This window comes from Cygnus olor, chromosome 20, assembly GCF_009769625.2.
Source record: "Cygnus olor isolate bCygOlo1 chromosome 20, bCygOlo1.pri.v2, whole genome shotgun sequence".
NCBI classification, from domain to species: domain Eukaryota; kingdom Metazoa; phylum Chordata; class Aves; order Anseriformes; family Anatidae; genus Cygnus; species Cygnus olor.
Genome location: NC_049188.1, coordinates 5,991,432 through 6,017,240, shown reverse-complemented (window position 1 = coordinate 6,017,240; position 25,809 = coordinate 5,991,432). Strand labels below are relative to the sequence as shown.

The window sequence follows — 25,809 nt, the reverse complement described above, 5'->3', positions numbered from 1 at the left end:
TAGAAGAATCAGTTTAATTTCGTAACTCCGTTAAGTGAAACAGTACAGTTTAATTAACCAGAACTTACTCCAAAATAGGTTCTTTACTACAGCAAAATAAATAGGTAGCTCACATGCAAAGTAGTTTACAAGAAATTCTGATTCCTGGTAATAAGACGCACAGTCTTCCTTTTCAGTAATACAGAACTAGCAGTGGGCTGTTAGGAAAAAAAAAATATTCTGATACTGTGACTTACCAAAGCACAACAGCTGTTACTCCAATTCACTTTAAGACGATATTTCAATTAAACTCTCCTGTTCACTAGTAACTCGTTTATAGCTACTATTTCATAACTTAGATGATTTTTTTTTAAATCTTAGTGTCTAACCATATCTTATCTCAATCTCATCTGTGGGACCAGAGCACCTCATACTACAGTGACGCCCAGTATCAATCACCAACCCCACCTGGTACCGTGTAGTAGACAGTTCATTATCTATATTCAGGTGAGCCCCAAATGGACACGGCATCTTCCAGCTCAGCATCTTCACCTTCTCAGCATACTCAGCACAGTGGCTTGCCCATTCTGAATTTTAAACACTGGAGAGATTCTGCAGTTACTACTGGGGCAACTGAACTACCTTACTTTTAGGCAAAACTATTTATTTTTTTACCTACAGACGGGTTCATTCACCTAATAAAATATTGACAAGGCCTTACAGCAGGCTAGTTACTCAACACCAGAACACAAGTTCCTGTGAGAGGTGCTCCCAGAGTTGTTGCTGCTGCCCAGGCTACACAATGGCTGAGAGCAAAGTGCTCTACTCCTGCTTGCTGACTCTTAGATGGAATATGGAAATCCATCTTACCTGCCTTACAGGGATTTGGAGGATTTGTTTGCCAAAACACTCCCACTTCAGTGGCTTGATAACAAGATGGCATATGAATTGGAGATACTTTAGTTACAAATGCACCAGGCAAGTCATTCTTAAGTACTTAATCACTACAATGATCTTTCTGCAAAGAAAAACACATTGTTACCTAGACTTGCACTTGAATGACTAAGAATTCTCTCTCCCAAGACACAGAGATACCAGAATCAGTCACAATTATGTTCACATTAATCATTAACAGCATAACAAAACCCAGTGACAAGATTTTTAGGAACTCATTAACAAGGGCATAATGTACACACGTTTATTTAAACATGGCAATTTATACAATAGCTAATTAGCTAATCCCCACCCCCCCAACCTGTGTACCTGGATATCAGAATTAGCACCTAGTGTTTATAAAACAAAGAAAGACTTTGCAGTATTATTTACTGCAAGCACTGGTCAAATCCTAAGCAATTCGGGCAAGTGGCACATGTGTAAATTAAATAATCCAATGTTTTGTGATCTGACTAAGCTCATTGCCTCACCTTATCAGAGGAATTTTGGGTAACCGGTTATCTCTGAAACACTAGGAATGCATAGTTTGTACATAGCTGACAAAAAGGAACAAAACACAGTTTTGGTCTGAAATTATTGCAGTGCAAATTTAAAGTATCTATTTTTAAAGCAGTGGAACATAAAAGAGGTAGGTACTTTCCTCCTTGATGGTAACAACTTAACATTGTAGTTCAAGCTAAATAGCTCTGTGCTAGATATCTCAGGTACACTAACAAGTCAAGGCAGACTGGATTAACTGAGATATTTAAAATGATATAAAATGTTTCACTGGCATAAAAAAAAGTTCTATTGCAAGACGTTACTTTTTGCAGAGTGAGCTCTTACTCTTAACCCAAAATACACTGATCTAGACTTTTAGCGACATAAAGCTGTAGTTATCTCAATGTTTAATTCTTTAGCAAGGTAATTTCTCTTGCTAAAGAGGGTCGCTAAAGATCTGAACAGTGATGTTTCATGAAAATAAAGTGCACTTTTCTGCTCAGAGCAATGGCTCATACTTCTGCTAAAAAGCAGTCTCCAATTATATGAACTTATTTATTGACCAGGATTGTTAAAAAAATCAATCAAGACCTAGCCCAGTGATGGAAATTACTAGGCAATGCCAGAAAAGCAAGCCCCTTTTGGCACAATTCTTTCATTACCTCCTTCCCTCCCCCTTTAGTTCCACATTAAGCAGTTTTTATTAAACATATTCCCTCCTATTTCTGAAGCCTGGCTCAACATTCTCTTCAAAAGTGCTGTCAGCACTGATGCACACCACTGAAGGCTATCAGGTATACTGACAAAACAGAGAGAACGTTTGCATTAAGAAAAGTCAAGTTTTAGATGGCGATAACAAGTGTGAACTCAAATCATTACAAGAATATCCTCTCTGATTCATCAGCTACACCATCTAGCTTATTGAAACACTAACGGTGTTCTTGCCTTTATACTGCAATGTGATTTAACCAAAAGGTGCTAATGTGAACACTTCCATATCATTTTCACTAATACACAAGATGTCATGCACAACCCAGACATTAGATTTTAAATCTATTTACAATTTTACATATTTTACAATATATATTCCATCTTTACAGCTACAGAATAAATTCATACTAACATTGGTATCTTTCAAGTTTCTGCTGGAACTCGGGATCTTTAAGTTAAACTAATTATTAAAAATGTTTAAGTGCATGCCTAGAAGGAAGCTTTCTGGAAATATGTCAATGGACGAGTGTTGCTTAAAAATTACACTGTTTGTGTAGAAAATTTAAATTCAGTTCAAAAACTCACAAAAGCCTAATAGAAATCTAATTGACTAAAATAAATACAATTTATTACACCTAACCAAAAAAATGTACCTTTAAAAATGTACTGATTTAAGCTCATCTGATTTTTAGCCTTGAATGTACTTCCCTTTCCAAGAAGGGGATAGTACCAGGTGAGAATAATGACGCTCTTCAAAGTTAACACTGATAATTATCCTGCATAAACCTGAGGCTGCAGTGGTGGGGGCAGCTTGTCATTTTCCACATTTTCAGAGTCAATAGCTGCTAAGGCTTGATTTTTTGGCTTAATTTCTAATGGATATTTCTCAACAATATCTTGGACTTCCTTTGCAACTCCATCAGTCCAATCTATCAGGTCTTTCTCCAGCTTCTTGGCTTCACTGACAATTCTTTCCTGTCTCTCATTCAACTGAGACAGGAGATCTAAGTTTTTATACATTTGCTTAACACCCAGGCACACATCCGGTGACCAGCTGTCAGATTCTTGCTTCTTCGGGGATGTCTGACCAGTCATAAAACGATCAAAATCCTCTTGGCTTAGATTTAAGGACTGAGCATCCAGTTTTTCAATGAAGGCCACAGCGCAGCACTATGAACAAAACAGAGTAAGTAAGCAAGCGTCATCACAAGCTACAGACTGGAACTTGTATATTATATATATTTTAAATCCTGCCGTTACACCAGTAAAACTGTTAGACCAAAAACTGATTATTTTGTGTCTAAACAGATCATTCGTAAAGAGCTTTTCAAGAAGCCAGCCATATCAGACAGTTCACATGCATCTCTCCTCCCCAAAGTTTGAAGAAGTCAAAAACTCAGAATGATACCGGAAGATACCGTTTCAGCTGAACTATTTCGACTTGCTGGATAACATTTAATCATCTGATCGGCTGAGATATGGTATGCTCTCTCCATTTCGTGAAAGAAGCAATGTTGAGATGCCCATCTTACCTCATGGACGCTCTCCTTCTACTAAAAGAATTTTTAACATTCCAAGCATCTCATTCAACTACATGTTTTCCTCAAGACTTGCTTTAAGATGAAATGCAGAGAAGCCAAGTTCATAATTATAATTCTAATATAAACAAACACTTTTAAAAGTCTCTTTACCTCCACTCATTAATGACTTAATTCTGCAGTCCTTTATCAGGGAAACTTTCATGGGCTTATACGGGGAATTCTGCATCTGTAACAGCTGCACTGCCCAAGCCCAGGATTTTAGGAACAGAAAGTATTATCTCCTCACAGAATAAAAGTATGCCTAAGTCTCTGCATCAGATTGTGCAATAAAGGGTTCCATATTGTGAGGAGTAAAACACTCTGGTTTGGAAAGCAGAGAAGAAAGAAAGAAGAGATATATAGCAAAAGAGCTTGCTGTACCTTAACCAGCCTTTAGCACCATTTGAAGAGTTGTTTTAATTTTCCTTCTACAATGTTATACCATGTTTGCATTTACTGAAAATTCCTGTATCTAAATGAAAGATAATGTCGTTGTATAAAGTGTCAACACTATTCCTGCACTTACCAGATTGGTAAAATAGTAGCCATCTTCTCCTGTCATTAACCTGCTTGGATTACAGAATCGTGTTATATATTGAATGTTGGACTGCAGACGGGGTGGGTTTCCCTTCAAAACAATATATATAAGTGTTGGAAGAAAGTCATCAGCAGAAGCTGGTTCATTTTTTGTGATCTTTATAGCATTAAAGATGTGCTTGCTGCACTTGGTGATGCATGCTAATTTATCACGAGGCACACGCTTTGAATCCATCTCGATAATATCTGTAAGATAGAAAAGTTCCCAAATCATGAAAACCACATGAAACAGCCACCTGAACAAGACAAGGTGGACACAATACTAAAAATGCATTATTTTCTATCTTGTGGTGCTTGATGTTCCATTAAAGTACCTGTTTATTCAGCCTTTTCTTGGTTCAGTCCAAGCATCTCAAATAGGTAAGACTAGGCACTTCTCTGATAGTGAGGTTATTCCTGCTTCACAAATGACAAACTAGCCCAATATGACAAAGACTTCTACAAATCTAAAAGCCTGAACCACTTTCTGATGACAGCAGAGAATAATCTATCTGAACAGGAGATCTGAAATTTAAAACTGTAAATGTAAACTTCATCAATCACAAACCTGTAATTGCTTTTACAACCATATCAGAGACTTCTGGAATTTCTTCATTGACAGGAACACACAGCATTTGTGGAGTTACCCAGTGCAAAGCCCTATGACAAGAAAAAACATTAAACCATTCCATGCCAGTAACATTCAGATGTTTGAAGCCAGCTACTTCTTGAATTCAATGCACAATGAGTGCTTTGTGTGAAGCACTAGAACATTTATAGGCCAGTTTATTCCACTGAAGTAATTTACTATTTCCAGAAAAAAATATTTTCCTTTTTTTGCTTTAACTTAACAAAAGCGTACCAATTTATTTTGCTAGTGAAGTAGGGCTTTCATTATTCATTTTATTCATTCCTTCTATTTCTTAAAATAAAATGCTTTTAAAACTTTTTGTTTAAAAAGCCTGACAATTTTTTGTGCACAGCAACAGACTTTTAACATGCCTGACTCAGAGCCCTTTCACAGGACTGTGGATTACTCAGATATTTTTCTTTCAAAGGCTTACCTGATTCTCTTCTGGACAGCAAGATCCTTCTTCTCATCATCAGTTGTTTCGGGACAAAATACGTATTTATACTGTCGAGTCATAATATATTTTTCGATCTGATCCATTGCTTTCTCAACTTTTTCAGGGGGCACTGAAAGGTACAAATTCCCCACGCCCAATACAGTAAACATAGTACTCCTAGACTGCTTAGAAGATTTAATACATGATTTGGTTCTAATGTCACCAAAACAGTACTACTGACTTGAGCCAAGTCTCTAAACATTCTTGAGTTGATAAAGAGCTGATATACTTGGAGTATTTTCACTCTTTATAGCAGAAGCAAAAATATAATGGTAAGAACACCGTAATGACATACCAAGGTAGGTATGTACACTGGCTCCCAATGAAGCACTTTCATTTAGCATGCAAATTAGGTTCACCTGTTTGTAGCTTACAAAAATATTTCTTGAAAAACAGTCTGAGAATAAAACCAATGAGGTCCTCGAAGTCCTCTGTGCCTGTTTACCTCTCTAAAAAAAATCCTTAAGTGTGTTTAAAATGTGCCACTTACATACCACACACAGAAGGGCAGTCTGCAACAGAAGCACACTCCTCTCATTGGCTTTTTGTGTATTACAGTGTGATAACATGACAATAATACTGTTAATTGGGTTGAGGCTACACATTCAACCTCAGTTTTAAACAAATAACATTGAATTTAAAATAGGAAATGAAAACATCTGAACCATCTTAATTGGGAGGAGAAAACCTGCAAAAACAAATAATTTAGATTGTATAACTTTGCAGAAATGGTGCTGCTGGGAATAGTGCAGTGGGACTATGGGACTAGAATTTGTTAACACCATTTCTGAAGAGGTGGGTAGGAATGCTTTGCTTTTACTTGAAAATGAAAGCAGCTTTATCCTCAAAACATTACTTTTTTTAGCACTAAGATGGGAGGAAGAAGAACACGATACCTTTCCAGCGTGTCTGTAATTTCTCTGCTACATTTTGATAGAAGTCCTGGGCACATTCAGATTGCTCCTCAATACTTAAGTCCTGCAACAGAAAACTGATTAAGTGTGCATGTGTGGAAGAAATGGCAAAAATGCCTTTGACGGCAAGTGTCCAGCTGCAATAACAGTCTAAGAATGCAAATAGATCCTCCTCAGAGATGTTTATGTTGGCTACATTATATTCAAAAATATGAGAAACCAAGACTGGCTCCTTAACATATGAAAGACTTATGGTTCTTTGCTGAACAGCTGTGTATTAGCAATGGAACCAGACAGATGCAACGTCATTTTCCCCAGCCACATCTCTGAGTAACGGTGAGAAGACAATGTAGACTATTTAAGTAGAATGCTTGCTCCCAATTTTCTCTTTTTAAAGATGATATTCAGTACACCAAAAAAACAGGAATGTAAGTTACAAATTTAAAAGAATATCCATGAAGTAAACACTTCTAATAATACAGTTACTATGAATACATTCACATCATTTGTGAAATAACATTGTCTTTTGGGCATTGACTAATTGAGCTATTGAAGAACAGAATGTACGTTTGAAGGGTTAAAGTTAACTATACTTAAGTCACTTTTCACCATTAAATGGCAGCATAAAACCATCACTTCAAAAAAAAAAAAAAAAAGATGGAGATAGAACTTAATTTCTGCATTCATTATGGCCAAAACCAAGATAGCCTGAAAATGAAGCATCAGCTCTTACAGCATCAGTGCTACATTTTACAACTGGTTTACATGTAGTAGAAAATTGTAAGTTTTGAGAAAGACTTCTTTGACTAGCACAAACTGTCAAGGAACCACATAACTAAGAACAACTTTAATGTTTGTAGCTAATAGTAATTATTTTCATAAGCTCTACACTCAGAATGAATCAGCTTTAAAAGAAAAGAAATAAAAAATTCAACATGTTCTCAAAGTGGAATGCATGTAAGGTTCCATCAGAACTCCCTTTTAATTTCCAGTCCAATTTGAGGATATCATTTGAGCAGCTGCACTAAATAGGAAAGGAAGGGGAAAAAAAGGTGTGCTGAACACTGCCTTATTTCAACCATAGGTGGCACTAAAGATACATTAATCTTTCAAGAGCAATTAAGCTTTTATGTTGAGAAACAGAATGTATCCCTTATTTCCTATAAAAGAAAGTAGTCAAGTCACCCCCTTTCCCCAAAGGGCAGTATCAACCTGCACACCTCCCTTTCTATCTTTGTACTGTTTTATCTATCTAAAGATAATCTAACATCTTTTTATCTATCTAAGATATTAAGCTATCTAAAAACTGAATATGTAATATAGTACTATTTCCCAAAATCATGTTTATCAAAAAGATTGCTTGTTCAGTAGACCTCTTATCTTTCAGAACTAATTTCTTTGGGATGCAAAAGAAAGTTCTCTCAAGATACCTGAGATACTGGAGTTTGAGAGTTGTGCAGCATATGCCACAGCAAACCTATGAACAGCAACGCATTCATCTTCATTTGACTAAGCACACCAGCTGAAAACTTCTGTATACATTACATAAAAAGCTGCTGGAAGAAGTGCAGCACTTTTTCCATCTCGCACCAATTTCCCCAATGTATGTAAAAGACACTCAAATCACTTACCCTTTTATGATTCATTGCGTCCAAAAATAATTTACATTGCTTATAGATATCTTGTCCTGGTTTATGATATGTCTTGAGAAATTCTATGAATTCCTTGGATACTCGATCTGTCTCGATGCTAGCCTGCCTGTTTATAGAAGGGCTGGGAGACTTGGATTCTTGGAGCTCTGCTGGGAAAGTTTGGACACATCAGATTAGCCTTTTCACACTGGTGTATGAATTCAAGAAGCGTTTACAACTTCAGATTTTTCCCCCCTCATCTTGCAGTTGAAAAAGCAGTCTATTTCCCAAGTTTTAGCAATGAAATGTTGGATATTATTAAATGGAACAGTGAAATACTTAGTTTCCTAGAGAAGTGAAACACTTAGAGCCACATACCCCATTTATAGTACCGGTCTTTGTATATTAGCAAATTACTGTAACATTTGTTTGCCTTCAGACTTCTCACATTTTCATTCCTAGGTAAAATCCTTCCATATGAGATCAAGGTTTGCCAATGGGATTCCACAGTAGCTTAAGCTAATGGTGTGGTCCCATTTCCATTGTCCCTCACTTCTACATTCCTGCTCCTGCACTTCCACCAAAAGAAGCGTTTATTCAACTGGCTCATGACCTAGCTCAGGGAATAGCAACTCTGTGTAGTCCTAGTCAGAAGTCTTTCTTATGGGTTTTTCAGCTGGATTAGCTCCCCAGACTGGTTTACTGAAAAGGTCACAGGAGCACCAGCAGCAGCACAAAACAAGGAACAGGAGGATAGGGTTGGTGCAAACACAGCAGCCCTTCTTTGGCTAGGCAGTTGGTGCCACATGGTCACACCTGCAGCATAAATGAGAACTCGGCCATTTGTGTTTCAGCAAAAGCAGAAGCATTGCATCTGCTCGAGAAAGAACCTGCTTGGCCCTTGAGAAGGGAGGAGGTATACAGACTGCACCCAGCACTGGATGCAAGTTTATACAGCTGCAACCACAGGGCTATTCCACAAGCACATCTGATTTTCCAAGATACACACTGGAAGTTAACTGTACTGATCCAACACCTTCCCTACCAAAGTTTAGTTCACCCACCTTTCAATTTGCCAGCCAACACTGTTCAAAATGAAGGATTGAATAGAGATGATGTACATGAACATGATGAAAAGCAAGCAGCAAAGAAACAGAAAACATGAAAATATTCAAAATCAAAAGGGTACAAACATATCTTGCAATCTGAAAATACTAACATGCACAAGAGCTCCTTGTTTCAAAGAGCACACAGGCAGAACTCTGAAGTAAGCAAAAATGTGTTAGTATATTTAAGTTGGTATGTTTAATTTGGACTCAAAGTAGCTTTTTTTTTCCTCCATTTTTTGTTATTTGTTTTTAAAGAGGCACAGCACTATAGTGAATTCAAAGCTCTATGATCCAGTGACTAACACAAACAGATCATTTGACCAAAGCACAAGGCTTGTTAATGCCTCTAGGCTTCAGCATAACCTTCTCTGGATAATGATTTGGTACCATTAGAATAGTTATGCTATTTAAGTTACACGAATGTACAGTTCCAACTATAGCAATAAAGATAAAAAGTGCAATCGACCTCCGTTCTAGTTATACTAGAACACTTTCAGAAGGGATTTCCTTCAGTCTTCTTTATACCTAAGATTCAAAGCACAAGTACAGCATTCAAGCTGAAGGGACAAGAATTACTGTTGACTTTTGTTACATTTAATATTACGTAATCAGTAAGTAGAGAGCATAATTTCAAAATCATAAAACAAAGAAAGCAGGATAACATTCGAAAGGGTAGAATTATCATTTTTCCCCCTACAATTAGTGTTTTTATTTCAAAGAACTACTGAAGATTTATTTAAATTTCAACATTGACCTCACTACATCATAAAAATGAAGAACTGCATTCTGCTATTTGAGCTCAATGAGTATGGATATGAACTTTTTAGTTGCAGATTTAAAACAGGTTTTAGATACTAGAGAGATACAGACAATTGATGCAAGTTTGCTGCTAATGTAGGTATTAAAAAACTGAATGTTAGAATGACCTGATTTGAGTCACACCAAGAACGTCATGTAGTCACTCAAATGCAGCAACTTCACTCATTTTTGTGTTGAAATCCTGATTTAAGGAAAATGAATCTGTACAATACGCACTGAGCATTAAAGTCTGCAGGAACAAATGTAGCTTCAGCAATAAGATGTTTTCAGCTTTGTCACGTGTTCTAAAAGAATCAAGTCTAACTACAAAGAAGTTGATTACAGGAAAGAAATTCCATTTGAACAGGAGAACCTACTAGAGGAGATATGCTAAAATTAAAAGTACAGGAAGAATTAAGAAAGGATCATCTTTTACAAAGAATAAGCAGTATCCATATTAAAATCTTTCTCAAGGCATTCTACTGAGATGCTAGTTGTCACAGCAGAACATTAGCACTCCAGTGAGTCACTATGGGTTGTGCCATGGTCGTGGATCTCAGTCCAAGCAAAGAATACAAAGTAAGCCCTATCGTTAGCTCTGCTACACACACGCATTCATACTCTTCATATAATTTGCAAAATAAAAAGACATGGTATATCTGCAAATTTCTTTAGTAAGTAGACCATGTCAGAATTGCAAACAGCATAGGATAAGATCCTAAAGCTGTTTGCATCAGGGGTTTTGGTGTCTTTTGGGTTTAAATAAAACCAGTATGTCTGTCTTCTCTTGATATGATATTGTCTTCTTAATATAACAAACATCCGGAGATGTTTTGAAGATGTAAAAGTTCTTGAAGCATGAACTCTTAAATTGAAGCCATTTCAACTTATAAGCAGTTTTATAATTGCAACCTGGAATTATTTTTTTGATAAACACATGAAGCAGCACAAGATCCAGCTACTTCTTACAAACTGTGGTAGTTTTTTTCTTTTTTTTTTTTTTTGAAACTGCATAATCCTTCGGATGTCAAGCTAAGGTAGAACAGAAAGAAGCTTCAACTTTATTCCTGTACTGTCCCTACCAAAAAGCTAACAATTGGTTTAGAGATTCAATTTCCCTCCAGAATTCTAGACTTGCTTTTTTATTTTTTCTGGTCATCATTACACTCAACAGCACAGGTTATAACTGGCACAACCCTAGTTTGTATTTTGCAAAGCCCAACTAAAGAGTAAGCTTACTAAAACCAAGCAGACAGCTTGCTCAAGCTGTGCTGCATTACCTTCAGTAGGGGAAGCCAGTTCCCAGGAGGGAGTAAAAATTTCCTTCAAATCCCTGAGAATGTTATCAGCATTTCGCTCCCTCCCAAGGTGTCCTTGCTTAACGATTTTCTCTTGAGCCGCTGAAATAAATGCAAAAGCAAGCAAGACACCAAGAGCAGGAGCATGTCAGGAGAGATGACGAATGGGATAAAAAAAGAAAATATGGGAAGTGTGAAGAATGAACGTAAAAAATGGTTTTCATACATAGCTGAATGCCTCATTTAGCCATCTGTTGCTTATACACCAAGACAAATTCTAAGATGAAATAGAGACTTATTTAAAAATTCTTGTTAAAGAAATGCATCACCTATAAGGCTAAAATACATTAATGTTGATTTTTCTTCTGGAATTCCTCCTCCAGTCTAGTGGTTTACAATTTTCACCCATGTGAGTTATTGCCATGCAATGGCATCACAGTCATTAATCATTCTTACTTGTACACCTGATCCAGAATAAACATTCAGCCAACTACAAACTCGATATTCACAACCCACATACACGTAAATACTACAAGGTTCCTTTCACGTTTATTTTCATTTAAAGACACCATGTTTACACATTCAAACTTTCCTGTTAAAGCTGCTGAAGTGATAAATTATGGCAGCATCACCTGATACCTTGAATCATCATTTCAGACATACCAGCTTGTTGGAAATGACTGACAGTCAGTACCTTTTCTCCCATTTTCTTCAGGAAGAGTTCAACTTTACGTTCTAAACACAATATCGCACAATGGTTGACTCATGATTCGAGCACGAACGTGTGTCACGCAAACAAGATACTTTCACTCAGCAGTGCCGTTCAGAAACACCTAAAAGCTCACATTTTTGTGTGTTTTCAGTGAGACTTTGTATACAGAAGTTGCTCTCAAGAAGCATCATTACTCCAACTTTTTCAAGTCAAGTCACAGAGTATTACCCTGCCTTGTCGGCCAACATATCTGTCAAAAATACTTCTTAACTTAACATGTTGTACAGAACCATTAAAAACAAAGTGGAAAAGTTACCCTTCTTAGCTCCTGCTCTGGAGGAAGCAGTGAAGAACTTCTTCACAGTAGTGACCTTTCGTGTTTTCTCATTGGTTTTCTTCTCCTCAAATTTTGAAAAGGTCAGGGACTGCGCCCCTTGGGTACTCTGACTACTGGCATATGCTTCTTCTTCCTCACGCTGAAGCCTGAGATTAGAAAGATAAAAGTCTCATTTAACTGATTAATGCCAGCACAAATAAGTTAATTTCCTGTGCAATAAATTACTCGCTCCTTTGACATTCCAATTCTCCTCTATGTCCACCTTCATTTCGAGCTTCCTCTCGCATATCCCTTCACTACATTAAATCCACTCTTCCCATGTTGTAATGGGGAAAGAGAGGAAAGACTTAAAATAGCCAGGGAAGATTAAACAGTCTCCTCCCTTTTGACATTACCAAAGTATAGCAACAATCACTTTCCCTACGTGTCACAACCCTGAATCTCACAGAGGTAGTCTTTCCCCTCACCTCTATGGGAGCATTTCCTATAGCCAACTTCCTGCCCAGGTCCTTGCCTTGGGGGTTTCACTGCACATTACCAGAACTACTTTCTATTTTGAGATGTCTTCATCAACTGACATACAGTCCCCTTCAACCCCAAATATGCCTCGGCTATCTCAAGACAACCCCTCTGTTCTTATCAGCCGTTACCATATCTTTCCATTCACAGAGAGTCACTCATCTTCCTTTATTATCTTACTGAAGATAAAAAACCATGACACACAACTGAGCAAGTGACATACCCCATCACAATCTTAAAATTATTCTGGGGAACAGATTATTGCTGTCATAACTTGTTTTCAAAGTCATGGAAATACATATGCTTGCTTGAATGAATGAGGCAGACCACTTCCCTGCAACACTAACGGTGCTTTGCAAAGACTGAGCCCCTTTTAACATACAAGAGATAGGAGGGACATACCAATTCTTCAATCGCTACTGTTCTCCTTATGCAGGAGAATTAAAATGGGTTAAATTATGTTGCTCTTCAAACTGCTAAAAGGTTGAGCAACTTTAAGCTCCCCCCCAGCTCAGGATGGCCCATAAACGATCTTGCATGCTGTAATCTCTTGAGGCAGGAATTGTCTCATCCGTGCTGTAAAGCCTGTCTGTTCACTGCAGCAAACAATCACAGCTTATCTGTTCCTTTAGCATCTCCCTACTGAAGTTAAAGGATTTCTGAAATGCCCATTTTTACTGCACATAGTAGTTACATACTGACAGCATAACTATCCTATCCAGTAATAATAAAATTCTTAAGCCAAATTTATGACAGGAAAAAAATGACATGCCCCCTGCACTGTACTCAACAGTTTACCTGCTGCCTTCTGATTAGGCTACAAGTTTCAGGGACTTCTTTCTACCTGTCTTTGTAGTTAATCTGTTCCAGTGACAGACAGTTAAGAGAATTAAAAAACAACAAAAAAAAACACTACTTCAAGACTTAATGTATAAGGGTCTGAGATAATTAGATGCCAGAAAACTTGGGCTTCCAAATCATAAGACTGGACTCAAACCCAGAGAGCTTCCACAGATGTCACCTTCTACAGGCAGGCTGATATGAAAACTGCACTTCGTGGTGTTTTTTCTAAATGACCTTGGTTAACTTATCACTAGATAACTCTAGTTCACCAAAGGGTTCCAAACTCAAGTGCAGACACATTTCTCAGACATTTGTACTTTTTCCTAGAGTTCCAGCATATACCACTAATATATTAAGGTAAGCAATTGTAAAGAATCTGTGTCCACGTGAACAAACATCTTGACCAGCTGAAGTCAACTGGCTCTTAGAGAGAGTTACATGCAGCCTCATCTCAGCAATTCGTGCAGCCTTGAAGCATTTAATTCTGAGTGGATATCACGTAACTTACACCTGGAAATGACACAAAGGACAGTTGTGGTGCAAGAGGATGCTTTCCACTTTCTCAGGTAATAGGTGTTTTTACTTTCTACCCAAATCCACCAAAAAGCAGTTGTGGCTGCTCTAACTTTCTCAGTCAAGCATAGATTTCTCTCAACTCCCAATTTCAGAGTCAGATATTTATCACACTAGAAAAACTAAACCATTTTGCAGAAAACACATGCTTAGAAAAATTGCTTCAGTTATTAAAGCTAAAGCTTGGATGCCTTTGGGTGTAACCCTGCCGTCTGTTGAATGACCACGGCTGAGACTAAAATTAGTTTTTTAAGCAGTAGCTGAAACATAAAACCACTGTGCTGGCTGTATTCAAGACACAATAACTGCCATCTCCAGAGGCAGAGGTATTTTAATCAAATTTGTCACTTTCACCCTTCCAACTGCTAGTCAGAATTATAGATTCCAGTATGTAAATAGGTCGAAGTATTTGTTGAGAGGTTGGGGGGGAGTTTACATTTGTTACTTCAGACTTTCTTTTTAAACTTCTTAAATTAGAATGTCATAAAAATTCATCTTTGCACCAAAAAGACAACTTTAATTCCTGCTGGAAAGGTCAAATTTGAACACTGATGATGAAACTGAGCCAAGTAGGACTAGAAAACATGAGACAAGAATAGTATTTAGTAGAGTCAGCCTACTGTGAAAGACGAAGGCATAAAGAGGGCTCTTTACCGCTCTGCCAGCTCCCAATCCTCTTGAATCTGTTTCTGCCTGGCCTTATGGTATTCCTCTCTCCAGCACTTGGAGCAAAAGCCCTGCCAAGCAGGATTGCCATAGTAACCACATCCCTTCTTGCACAGGAGCTCCGACTGATCAACGTGAATTCCTCTGCGTTCAGATTTCAGGTTCATTTTCTTCCTGTTTAAAGAGAAAAGGGTTAAAAGACAGAAATGTGGTAACAGCCCGCTGTTTGAAGGCTTGTCTCTTAGAAAGCAGTCACCTGCTTTAATTATCGAACAGTCAGTTCCATAGTAACACAGTAAATTCCAAAGGAGGAAGGGCAGTTACATAAGCACACAAATCCGCAGCATTAGCATACGTTTGCATGGCTGTGACCTGTAAACAGTGCTGGGCAGCTGGCCGGGAGAGCAGGCCAGCACTACCAGCCGTCCGGCGACGGCACGCGTCTCTGAGCTCACCCGCACGCTGTTCTGACAGCCACACAGGGACAAAGCAGCAGGGGAAAGAAGAAATACAGAGCTGCCATCCCCAAAGAGGACTCGCTAAGGCAAAGTGTAAATAGCTTTGCACCCAGGCTGTTTGCACAAAGAGCAAAACTGGTGAGAGCTCAGTGAAGGCATCTTTGGCCCCACGGAGAGTGTCTTCGGAGCACAGGGAAGGATCCCAGCAGGGTACGTTAACACGGATGAGGTGCATCTCCATTTCATTCAGTGCTCAAGTTACTGCAGGGTTAAGCTACGCATCTGTACCCAGCCCTACAGAACTCACATAGTGACCGCAACAAAAATACTGTTTTTGCAGCCACCCAGCCCTCCCCTTTCTTTCTTTACCCAACAGAAGCCATCCCACGTGCCAGCTTGCTCCCAAGGGCATTCCAGCTACTTGGTTCCAGTTGTAAACGCTGGATTCATTTTAGGATCACGGCAGTGCAGGACCACCTGCAGGTTTCAGGTGTGCATACGAAGACACCGGCACCGGGATCGCACTACCGACATATACAGGCACTAGAATGAACACAGCGGGGTGCGGGAGGGCAGGTCTGGCCCCAAACCCAGCCCCATTTCACCCCTGCAGCTCGTACGGAGCACTTTGTGTAAGTTGAGGCAGCACCTCAGCAGTTCGGGTTCTTGCTCCTGCATTCACTAGCAAAGGCGTCCCTGGGACCTCCTCCCCTCCTGCCGTCACCGAGGGAAGGTGAGCTCCGTGTTCCTTCAGGTGCTACGTGTGAAAAGCAAGATGAAAAGTCATCTCCTTAAAATAAAGGACATCAGTAACTGTCGGAGTTACCTCGTTTCACCCCAAGAGTCCTAACGACCCTGAAGTCCATACACTTGAAGAACGCAGTCCTCTGCTTTTTGGCATTTCTGCCCAGCAAAGGTCACTCACCCCTGGGAGCTCGGCTGCTCGACAGCTTTGGAAAGGGCCCCCAGTCCTTCCCTGGGCCATTCGGCAAAGAGGACAGCAGTGAGATGCACAACCATCACTGCCAAAGACAGTTTTCCACTCTACGACAGCAATTTTATTCCATGCTGAATCCTATATGATCGATTAATTTAAAAGACTGCTAACGTTAAACATTCCCCATTAATCTAAACAAGCTATTTTAAGTAATGGGAAACGTATGATTTTCTCCAAGGGAGAAACAAATTAAATATTCCATCTCATCTACGTAAGTATTAAGGCTCCCTCCTCTAACGTCTTTATCTTTGAAAAAAGTAATAAGTTTCTAAAAATAAGCTTAAAAATAGTTCTGTTGTAGAGACATAGGTGAGAAAAACACTACAATGTAAGTATTACAGAGCTTCACTTCCCTCATTGCCTTCCAAAAAGTCTTTGTTTCTGTACTGTCTTCATTTTCTGATTCCTCAGATAAGGTGTCCGTGTTGATGACGGCGCACAGAACTGCGGACTGACAATCTATCAGGCACCAGAAATTAGAAATCAAATTTTTGTCAGCGGCACAACGTGAAGTTAAATGGAATAATGGGAAGGGAATTGCATGTTGTCAGTATCTGGCAGCACAGCCCTTTCTCAGAGTACCACGTACGCCCGTCGACAAAAATTTTGAAAAGAACGGGGAAGTGAAGGTTTGCAATTTCCACAATTGTTCCTGACCTGCAGGTTAGAGGGACAGCTTCCCAGAACAGAAGCTGCAGCAGCATTTCAATTAAAGCCTTCTCTTGCAGACGCCCAAGATAAAAACCCACCGCACATACAGTTTTCCATACTCGTGGCAAAGCTGGCGGGCCTGGATGTCGCAGTTGTAAATGCCAGAGAGCTATAAAGGCATGGCAGATAAAACCATTTTCAGAACACAAAGTTCAGAGAGATTTTACACTGATCTCTATCACCCTAGGAAACGCTCTCTCTGATCCTATCACCCACTAAAAGGGACAAAGTCACGACAGTTTTGCAACTGCATTCTGTCACCCAGTGCCATGATTGGGATGTTTGCTGTACTTAACGAAAAGCACTGCGCTTCAGACACTTGGATTTCTGGAAAACGAAAGGACTGGAACGAAATCTTCTTGCCTAAACCCCACACCGACACCTGGCTTTCTGAAAGCTCAGCAGCATACCCCGGTTTCTGTGCCACTTAGGCACTTTCACTGTCCCTCCACCGACACACACACGGTAGCTTCCAATATCCACAGGGCTTCATCCACATACTGGTGTCACAACCACCTCCTCACCATCCTGCTGACCCCACCAGAACAAAAAATTCGGTTCTGCTCAGTGGCAAAGCTCAGCAGCTTGCACGGGAGGGAGTGAAGCAGGTCTCTTGGTAACGAGATTCAGGTTTTTTGCATTCTTTCTGGAGAGGCTTGCGAGGAGCTGCAAAGCCAAGCCACTAGAAAACAAGCTGTTCTTTTTCTTCCCCTTGAGTATTTTCAGTTGCAGTTACATCAGGCTGGGAGGCAGGACAAAGGAGGTCACGCTGAATCGATGTGCAGAAATCACATGCTGCACTCAGAGCCGCGGCTTTTCCCTTTACCGACGGGCAGCATTAGGAAGGGTTCACAGCCACTTTTTGCGTGGCAGCATTTACATTTTAATAAACTGAACCCAATGAGTTTATTTAAACTGAATACAAACAATCCACTCCAGGTCAGCTTTCCTGCAAATGATTGATCTGCCATTCCTAAAAGCGTTTTTTTTTTTTAGAGCATTTGGGGTCCTCAGAAGTTCCTTCTCCTTCTGTTCCCTTCTCTCCTTCCTCCTCCAACTAAAGGTGTATTGTTCTTTATCCAAAGCCCAGAGCCTTGATGGATTTGCATGGTCAGACCTTTTATTTGCATTCACACCCCAAATATATCAACTGCCCATGGCTCAGTTCATAACCCAGAAGAAAGAACAAATGTGGGGTTCTCCTCGAGTCGGGGGGGGGAGGCACTTCTGAGCAGCTCCATGCTGCCAGACCACTGAGAAGTCACAAAAACAACAAGGAAGGTAACAAACCTCTGTTAATAATGCTAATAATCAAGAAGGATCAAAGGACCAGAAGCTGATAGCTAAAGTTACCCCATCTGGAGAGGTGCCCTGCACCAAGCATCCTCGTTGCAGCTCCGGCAGCCCAAATAAAACTTTTCAACAGCTGCGAGAAGCACCGCGCCTCCCTCCCAGGAGCAGACACGTGTGTAAATGGCTTATTTGTACTCACAAGCTGCTTTGCTCAAAAAATGCAAATTGTTCGGCTGTGAAAGTAGTCAGGGAAAGCAGAAGTGACACCTTCTTAGAGATTGCCTCATAGATACGATGCCAGAGAATTTTCTGTACAGAGTTTCTGTACTGGTACTAGACCCCTCAAAGGTTCCTGTGTTAATTAGCATCACCCCTCCGAGAAGTTAAAACAAAAGTCTGTAATCCTCTTCCCCTCGTTCCTTATTTGCAAGTAAAAGCTTCTACCCTCGTTTTCCTCTGACGTGGAAAATGGAGAAACGCCCAGCTGCTCTCCATGCCCACGGTCTTTGAACTCCCCCCACCAGGACCGCGTGTGCCCAAGGGGGTCGCTGGACACGTGCCCAACACCCGGACCCTCGCGCGCCACTGGTGGATGAACCACACGACACGAGTCACACTGGGTATATCAAAGACTTGCACATCAAAGGTCTGAAAGGGAGATCTGAAAGGTCAGCTGTGCAGGGAGATCTTTCTCATCAGCATCTTAGAATACTTACTTTTGTTAGAGTGTCCAGTCCACAAGAAGATGGTACAGTTTAATTCCAAAATAGCTTTTTACTTCCTTTAATGCAATTCATTTTAAAACTTATACATCTTCCCATCAACACAGTTGTATATTATTATTCCTACACTCATTTAATTTTTTTCCCCTTTTATTCAGTAGTACTTTGAGCGCTCACATACTTAGAGCAAGTATTTTGAGAGGCGTGCGATACCAGCTCGGAGGTTTCTCCGCACTTCCTCACACCCCTAGGTGCTTCCTGCCAAGTTCGGCATCCAAAAGAATATCCAGAAAACCACAGCTTTCTTCAGAAAATGGAAACACATCATTCAAGGGGGATAAGCCAGCTGTTTGCCCAGCAGTTCCTCCGTGACTTTGTCATAGCTGCAACTGAAAACGTCTGGGGAAACAATACAGGGATTCGGTTACCGCAGGCACAGAAGCAGACATGTGAGCCGAAACCAGAAAAACCAACTCTTCTGCAGAATGCTGCTGGCCTACAGCCACATCACTTTCCCCGAGTCGCATAGCTCAGTCTATCTATGAAGATTTACTTAGGCAGACACAGGACAAGCACGACACAGGAAACATATTTTGGTACAAGTACCGTAGGAGAAAAAGAACCAAAGCATCGAGGTTGTTTGGAAGGGGGCTTTGTGTTGTTTTAACAAATTTTTGCTGTTGACCCAAACCACAACGGTATTCATTGAGTCTGGGTGCTCAATAAAACACATTCCAGCTTCCACGGATTTTCAGTTTCAGGCCTCAGGAGCCCAAGTCTCTCATGGGAAGCACTACGGATACATCTAAACCTACAAAGGGATTTCATCAAAGCGTTTCGTCTTTAGGCAACATCTGCAACCTGCAATCTACAACCTACACAGGCTGGCAGATAACTACAAGCACCCGAACGCAACCTACGACAGCCAGCAAAGCTCAGCACCTCGCTTACAGCTCACCATACACCTCTCAAGGATCCAGTGCCAAGCACACCAGGCTGGACGCCCAGCCACCGGCGTCTGGCTTGCTGCTGTGTAAAACCACTGATGCAGAAGGAACCAGGCTGCACCGGCACTGAATTATGCAGCCAGGTGTTATTCCACCTCATTTCTCTAATGATCTGCCATTGCACCCCCACGGGACTACGGACACAACCTTCCCCATCAGCTGCTTCCCAACTCATAGGATAAGAAGAGAGCTCAGAAGTTTGCAGGCACTTGATAATCACACGATGCCTCGAGTCTAGGCCAGTTACACCAGACAATCCTACCTTTTACATTCCCAAAAAGCACATCCTCTGTCAATTATAAGGCCATAAATCCTCAGGCCATCTTTCCAGTATGCCATAGAGGGCATGGAGGTAGCAGCAAGCAGCGCTCTACGACGCTGCACCTTTCATGTCAGGCTCACAGCTCTCAGCAACAGCAAAAGGCTATAACCCAGTATTCTACACAGACCAGGTTACAGAATAGCTGGAAAAATTCATAGCACAAGTCTTAAAGCAGGCATCAAACCGACAGCAAAGAGCGAGCACATTCCCAGCCTTGCTGTAAAACAAAGAAGGGGCACCTTTCATCCAAATAGGATCTGTCACCAAGAACTGATTTAATGCACAGATGAAAGACTGCACTTACGTAACACATTCTTTTCAGCAACGAACCTAGGATAATTTTCAGAACACTTTGGGGTTTACAGAGGCTGCAGGCATAGCTTTGGCTTTAGGAAAAGCACTGTTGGTGCAATAAGGTTTGGAAGCAGCATAGATTTATCTTTAGTTCTGACACCACTGCCTTGTTTTTCTTGTTCCTTTCTAACGTGTACCTACCTTAATTCCCAGAGTCTCAGGAGGCAAGCAGATACCTTTATTGTCCATGCAGACTGCATCACTGCCAGAAGGACAAGATATTGACTTATTCATACACTATTTATTAGTCCTGGATTGCTTAGGTCACCTCTGATGGAAGAGCTGGTTGAAAAGGCTCACTTAGCATGAGGGGGTCTCAACCTACAGGTGCCTTTATTAAGACGCAATTGCAAGACAACATATAATTACTACAGGCTACGAAACACAGCTTCTAAATAACTCTGCATGCAAACCCTGCAAATAAAAGCAGTGGCTTTGTACAAGTGCTCTGTAAGCAAGTTTCAATTTTGGTATCAAAGTTCATTAAAATACATCTGTAAACAGGAAAAGACCTCGCACAACAGACTCAGGCAGTCTGACACAAAGTATGAGACTGCCTTGGGCTTGCAAATAGCCTAGTTCAGTCTGCTGCTCTTTTTAGCAGAACATGAACATTAAAAAAGAATAACCCACAATGCTGTCTCCTGACATCTGAACCCCTCCTCAGTCCTTTCCATCACTTTACTCTGTTTCTTGAAATCAAGTCTTCTCAAAAAAACCCTTGGCACAACTCATAGCGATGATCTACACCCTTCTTTCCCCTGGACTGAAGCAAATGCCATTTGGCTCTCCAAGTTTAAGCCTTCAGAGAACTTAATGAACAACTCGTAGTAATTCTTCTCATTAAAAAAACATCCAAGTGCTCCAAAGAGTGTTCTCTGCATGGCTGATACAGCATCACCTGCTGAAACTCCCCAGTCATTAACGGCCAACCCAGGCATGGGATTTTAGAGCAGGAGAAGCAGCAAAGCTGGGGGAGTCTCCAAATGCATAGTTCTGGTGGCTGAACAGCACCGTACTTCCCATCTGATCAAGAGAGGAGCGAGTCCCACCTGAAGCTGGATGGAAGCTCAGTCCCTGAAAATAAGCTTACAAGGAAACCTAGGAAGCACATCGAAACAGAGGGGTTGGACTGGGTTAAGGTCTCTAACAACTGGACATTTGGGCTGTGGGAAAATAACACATTGATCTTAGAAGCTACTGCAGCATCTCAAATGGAAGTGATCACAAACAGATAAATTGCCTTATCTTAAAAGCCAAAGAAAGCATCTTTTCTAGCTAAATGGTACTAAACACTACCAGCACTGGTAACTGAAGAAGCAGATGATTCTTTTAAGTGAAATATCTGAAAGCAAACACCCTGAAACACCAACTCGCAAATTACCCAGAGAGCCATTCTACTCTCTTCCATCAGCCAAGTATTTAATGCAAAGAACACCCATCGACCCAAATGCCACAGCATTCTTTAGAGCCAGGTAAGTGTTGAAATAGTCGTGACTCATGTGTAACCTTAAACATTCAAGTGTGTAATTAGCAGAAAGCTAATTAAACATGAGCTGGTTTCCTCCAAAGGAAAGGGTGGGGCGAGTATGATCTAAGAGACTCACCAACAGAAAATACAAAAGCCATTGGACAACCTAAGAATTAGGAAAGAAATACAGGAGCTCTCTTTGCAGAGGAGATCGCATGAGTCTTCACAAATTTAGCCTGCATCTTTCTTGCAATTAAGAAACTTCAGCTATAACATTTGCTTCCTAGTATACAGAGCACAGGTTGTTGACTAATGTTCTAGAGAAAAGAAAATAGTTGTTAACGGTGATTACAGACAAAGAGCTCGACCTGAAAACAACCATACAGTCTTGTACTGTAATTTGACAGGGGAAATTGCAACCACTGCTTAAAATGTCAGGAGCCTAATGGTCAGGAGGCTCCAACACTCTACCCACAGAGCTCACAATTTGAAAGTTAGTTCACTAACTAAAGACTGGACAAAGCGTTTTCCCCCTCCAACATCAACACGGACTTCAGGCTACAATTTTATTTGTCCACATCAGATTCTTAACTACTGCCCACAGCAATGACCACTCTGCCAGGAGTAGCGTGGACTGATGAATTAACAGCCTATGTCTCCCCACCTACGTGTCACACCTGCACTTCTAAATGAAATCAAAAGAAACATCCAAAAATCGCCTTGTACAGTTTGACTTGGAATTCAAATAAGAAGAGGATTAGCTAGAACTTCTAAAATCTCCTCAGAGAGCAGCTAACAGCTTCTACATGCTCTGCATATTCTGCCAACGTCAACCGCACTCACCTGGGTGCAGATTAAAAAGTAAGCTCACTACACCCCCAACTAAATACTTCAAGGCATCTCATGTGCTTGTTGTTTGTGGTGTAAAGTGATCTTAGGTATTAGTATAATTAGCTTTATATTCCCATTCTTCCCTTGTGTGTTGTTTGAGGGTTTTTTTGGTCAGCAAAACACCCATTTGAGCTACAATTCTCTTCCTAATCCTCTCCCCTGTAAAAAAAAAAACAACAGTGTAATCACATCCAGAAGGCCAACACATGTGATTCCTGAGGCAAGGACTGTTCCTGCAAAAGCTATCTATCTCCTTCTATGCCATCGGTCATCGGGGTCAACTCTCTGTCTGCCTGGAAAGAGCCCCAGGTAGCTCCAGAAGACCAGGAGGTGCTCAGCACACCGCCCTGAGTACCAACATAAGGTGCTGCCAGCGCAAAGCACCACTTCGAGTTTCACGACTAGGAGAGCCAAGCAGACCGGTACAGCGGGCCTCATCAGTATCAGCTATAAAGCACAACTGCTGTAACGCACCCTTCTCCCAAAACCGCGCCGTCCCAGACCAGGGCCCCACTCAGCGCGAAGGAGCTGGCTGGTTTCGCCTCCAACAACTCACCCAGCTGAGTCAGCGCCCATCACACCGGTGACAGCGCCCAGCCGGACAAGGGCAGCCCAGCAAAATTAGTAAGACAGCGTCGAACCACACCCCCGTGAGCACTTTTGTTACTTCAGGCTCGTCACTCATCTTCCAGTATTTCGTCTTCCAGTGCTTCATCTGCCAATGTTTCACCTCCCAGTGTTTCACACCCTTTTGGACGATACGGATGCTCCCTGCTTCAAGGAGATGACTTGGACACTACACAGGGGTGCTCGTACAGCGACAGACACCCACAAAAGCACCCAAAACGTGCTGCTTGGGTTCTGACGTACACTGCAAACTCTGCTTGGCTTGAGATGACCAGATTTTGTTTTAAAAGAAGACATCGCACAGCACTACTACTTACAAGCAAAGAGTCAAAACCCCCTCGGATCCACAAGGAAAAGGGGAACAGGCGGAGGGGGCCGAGCTGCAAAGCTACCAGCGACGCCTTCCACCCAAACTACCGAACCGTACCCACGGAAAGAAAAAAAGGGAAAAAAAAAAAAAAAAAAGAGATTCTAAGAGCGGCTGAGCCTTAGGACCCGCACACGGAGGGAAGCAGGGCCCTGTGCCCCTCAGCACCGCGGCTAAGCCCGGTGGCATCGCCCCGACGAACACCGGGGGGACGCGCCCGGGCCGGACCCGGTCCCGTCAGCGCCGGGCGGGCCCGGGCTGGGTCTCACCGGTTGCCGGGGCCCTCCCCGGGGGGCCCTCCCCGCGTCCCGCCTCGCTGCTCCGCTCCCCTCGGCCCGAAGCGGCCCCGGCCGGGCCCGGCGCCTCCTCCCCGCAGCGGCCGCCCACGGAAGAGCGGGGACGTCGCTTCCTGGGCTGGGCCCCGCTGAGGAGGCCGCGGAGCTCGGCCCCGGTTAGGGAAAGGAGAGGCAGGGAGAGGGATTTTGGGATGAAAGGCGGTGCGAGGATGGCGAAGCAAGCTCTTGGGAGGAAGGCAGAGGGCGGGGAGGGAAAGGCGGGGTGTTTGGGGCTCCTTCGGAGAGCAGCAGCTGCCTCAGCCCAAGCGCTGTGCGGATTTATCGTAGAATCACGTTAAGGGTGGAAGAGAAATCCAAGATCAGCAGGTCAGACCGTCCCCCTGCCACCAGTGCCACCCACTGAGCCATGGCCCTAAGCACCACAGGGCCGGGAGACGTGGTCCAGGGAAAGGATGCTTTATCGGTAGCTGAATGGTGAGCACGAACACAGAGACACCGGGCAGCACCTCAGGGACCGTTCACAGCACCTGTGTCCCACACGAGCTGGAGCTAGGAACAGGGTCGCATCCTTGCGGGGCTCCAAGGTCCTCCTCAAATTCTCCTCTTGTGCTCCTTCCTCTGCGCCGCGCAGTGCCATCCCTTCTCCTCTCAGACACAGCAAACCAACGCCCGACAGCCGCCTTGCTTTTGAATCAACTCTTTTTTTCCAGCTCAGGCTGCTCCCATGAATGCCGTGGGTTGTGTACTTCTGCTGACTGAAGCAGGAAGAGAAATAGCTGCTGCTATTTAAAACTTATTCCTCTTTCCCTTCTCGTTTACTCAGTGCTGTCACTTGGGGTGTTTTTTTCCCCACAGCAGCATTCAGCAGAGACATTCAGTTGCGAAAGCAGGTCTCACCTCAGAAGGACAAACAGGCAGCAACAAAAAGGGCAGCTCAGTTACTTCAGAAATGGAGGGAGAACACTTCTGAACGCAGCCAGCCAAGCAAATCCAGGAACTTAACTTTCTTTCAGAGCATGGTACAAGTAGGGATGGCTACTTGGACCTTCTCTGCGCTGTCTCACACGAATGGGTGGGTATGTCAGGAAGGAAGTAGAACTCAAATTATCTCATACCAGTCAGACTCCCCAGGCAGCCAGCAGACTGCATAAGCGCCATCTGTTAAGGAAGTGCTGATGAACAAGTTACTGACTGGTGCCATTAAGAAAAGCTTGGGAGGGAGGCTGCTGTCTTAATTATCACTTGCAGTCATGCAAGGCAAACTTAAATCACAGAATGCAAAAAGGGGGAGTGCAGTAGCTGCAGACCAGGTTAGCCAGATTCCAAAAATTTTCAGTATAATTCACTTTTATTGCACAACACTAACATTTGTCTTCTTTCTCTAGTCTGGTTTTTATTTAAAATATATTACCTGAACCGAAAGCCAAGTGTAGTAAAAAATAAAATACTACAGTACCCACATTATTAAACTTCACACCCCTACTTA

At 41.8% G+C, this 25,809-nt stretch overlaps 1 protein-coding gene across 11 annotated transcripts; it reads right to left on the bottom strand.

Annotated features, from left to right (window-relative positions):
* Positions 1–25,514, bottom strand: RABGEF1 (RAB guanine nucleotide exchange factor 1). 11 transcript variants are annotated; one of them, XM_040532278.1, is made up of 12 exons: positions 25,221–25,514; positions 24,851–25,078; positions 14,796–14,981; positions 12,186–12,352; positions 11,140–11,259; positions 9,017–9,037; positions 7,953–8,119; positions 6,304–6,385; positions 5,345–5,477; positions 4,849–4,940; positions 4,231–4,487; positions 1–3,294 (listed from the first exon to the last, which is right to left on the bottom strand). In XM_040532278.1, the coding sequence occupies exons 2-12, from the start codon at positions 24,958–24,960 to the stop codon at positions 2,896–2,898; spliced, it is 1,734 nt and encodes a 577-aa protein (XP_040388212.1). In that variant the 5' UTR covers positions 24,961–25,078; positions 25,221–25,514; the 3' UTR covers positions 1–2,895. The 11 variants fall into 11 exon arrangements, with proteins under 11 accessions (XP_040388212.1, XP_040388213.1, XP_040388216.1 ...); XM_040532279.1 differs by lacking the exon at positions 9,017–9,037 and having other exon boundaries at positions 7,953–8,122; positions 25,221–25,512; XM_040532282.1 differs by lacking the exons at positions 24,851–25,078; positions 25,221–25,514 and adding an exon at positions 24,297–24,785.
* Between the last annotated feature and the right edge of the window lie 295 nt (positions 25,515–25,809).

What these genes read in the sequence shown, in the direction of transcription:
- RABGEF1 (XM_040532278.1), bottom strand. Translation starts at nt 24,960, where the DNA reads ATGGCACTGCGCGGCGCAGAGGAAGGAGCACAAGAGGAGAATTTGAGG. An exon ending in ATTACAGACACGCTGGAAAG is followed by an intron (nt 5,478 to 6,303) that starts GTATCGTGTTCT and finishes TGTACCTTTCAG; the next exon opens with TGCCCCCTGAAAAAGTTGAG. An exon ending in GCTACTATTTTACCAATCTG is followed by an intron (nt 3,295 to 4,230) that starts GTAAGTGCAGGA and finishes TTTTGTTCATAG; the next exon opens with TGCTGCGCTGTGGCCTTCAT.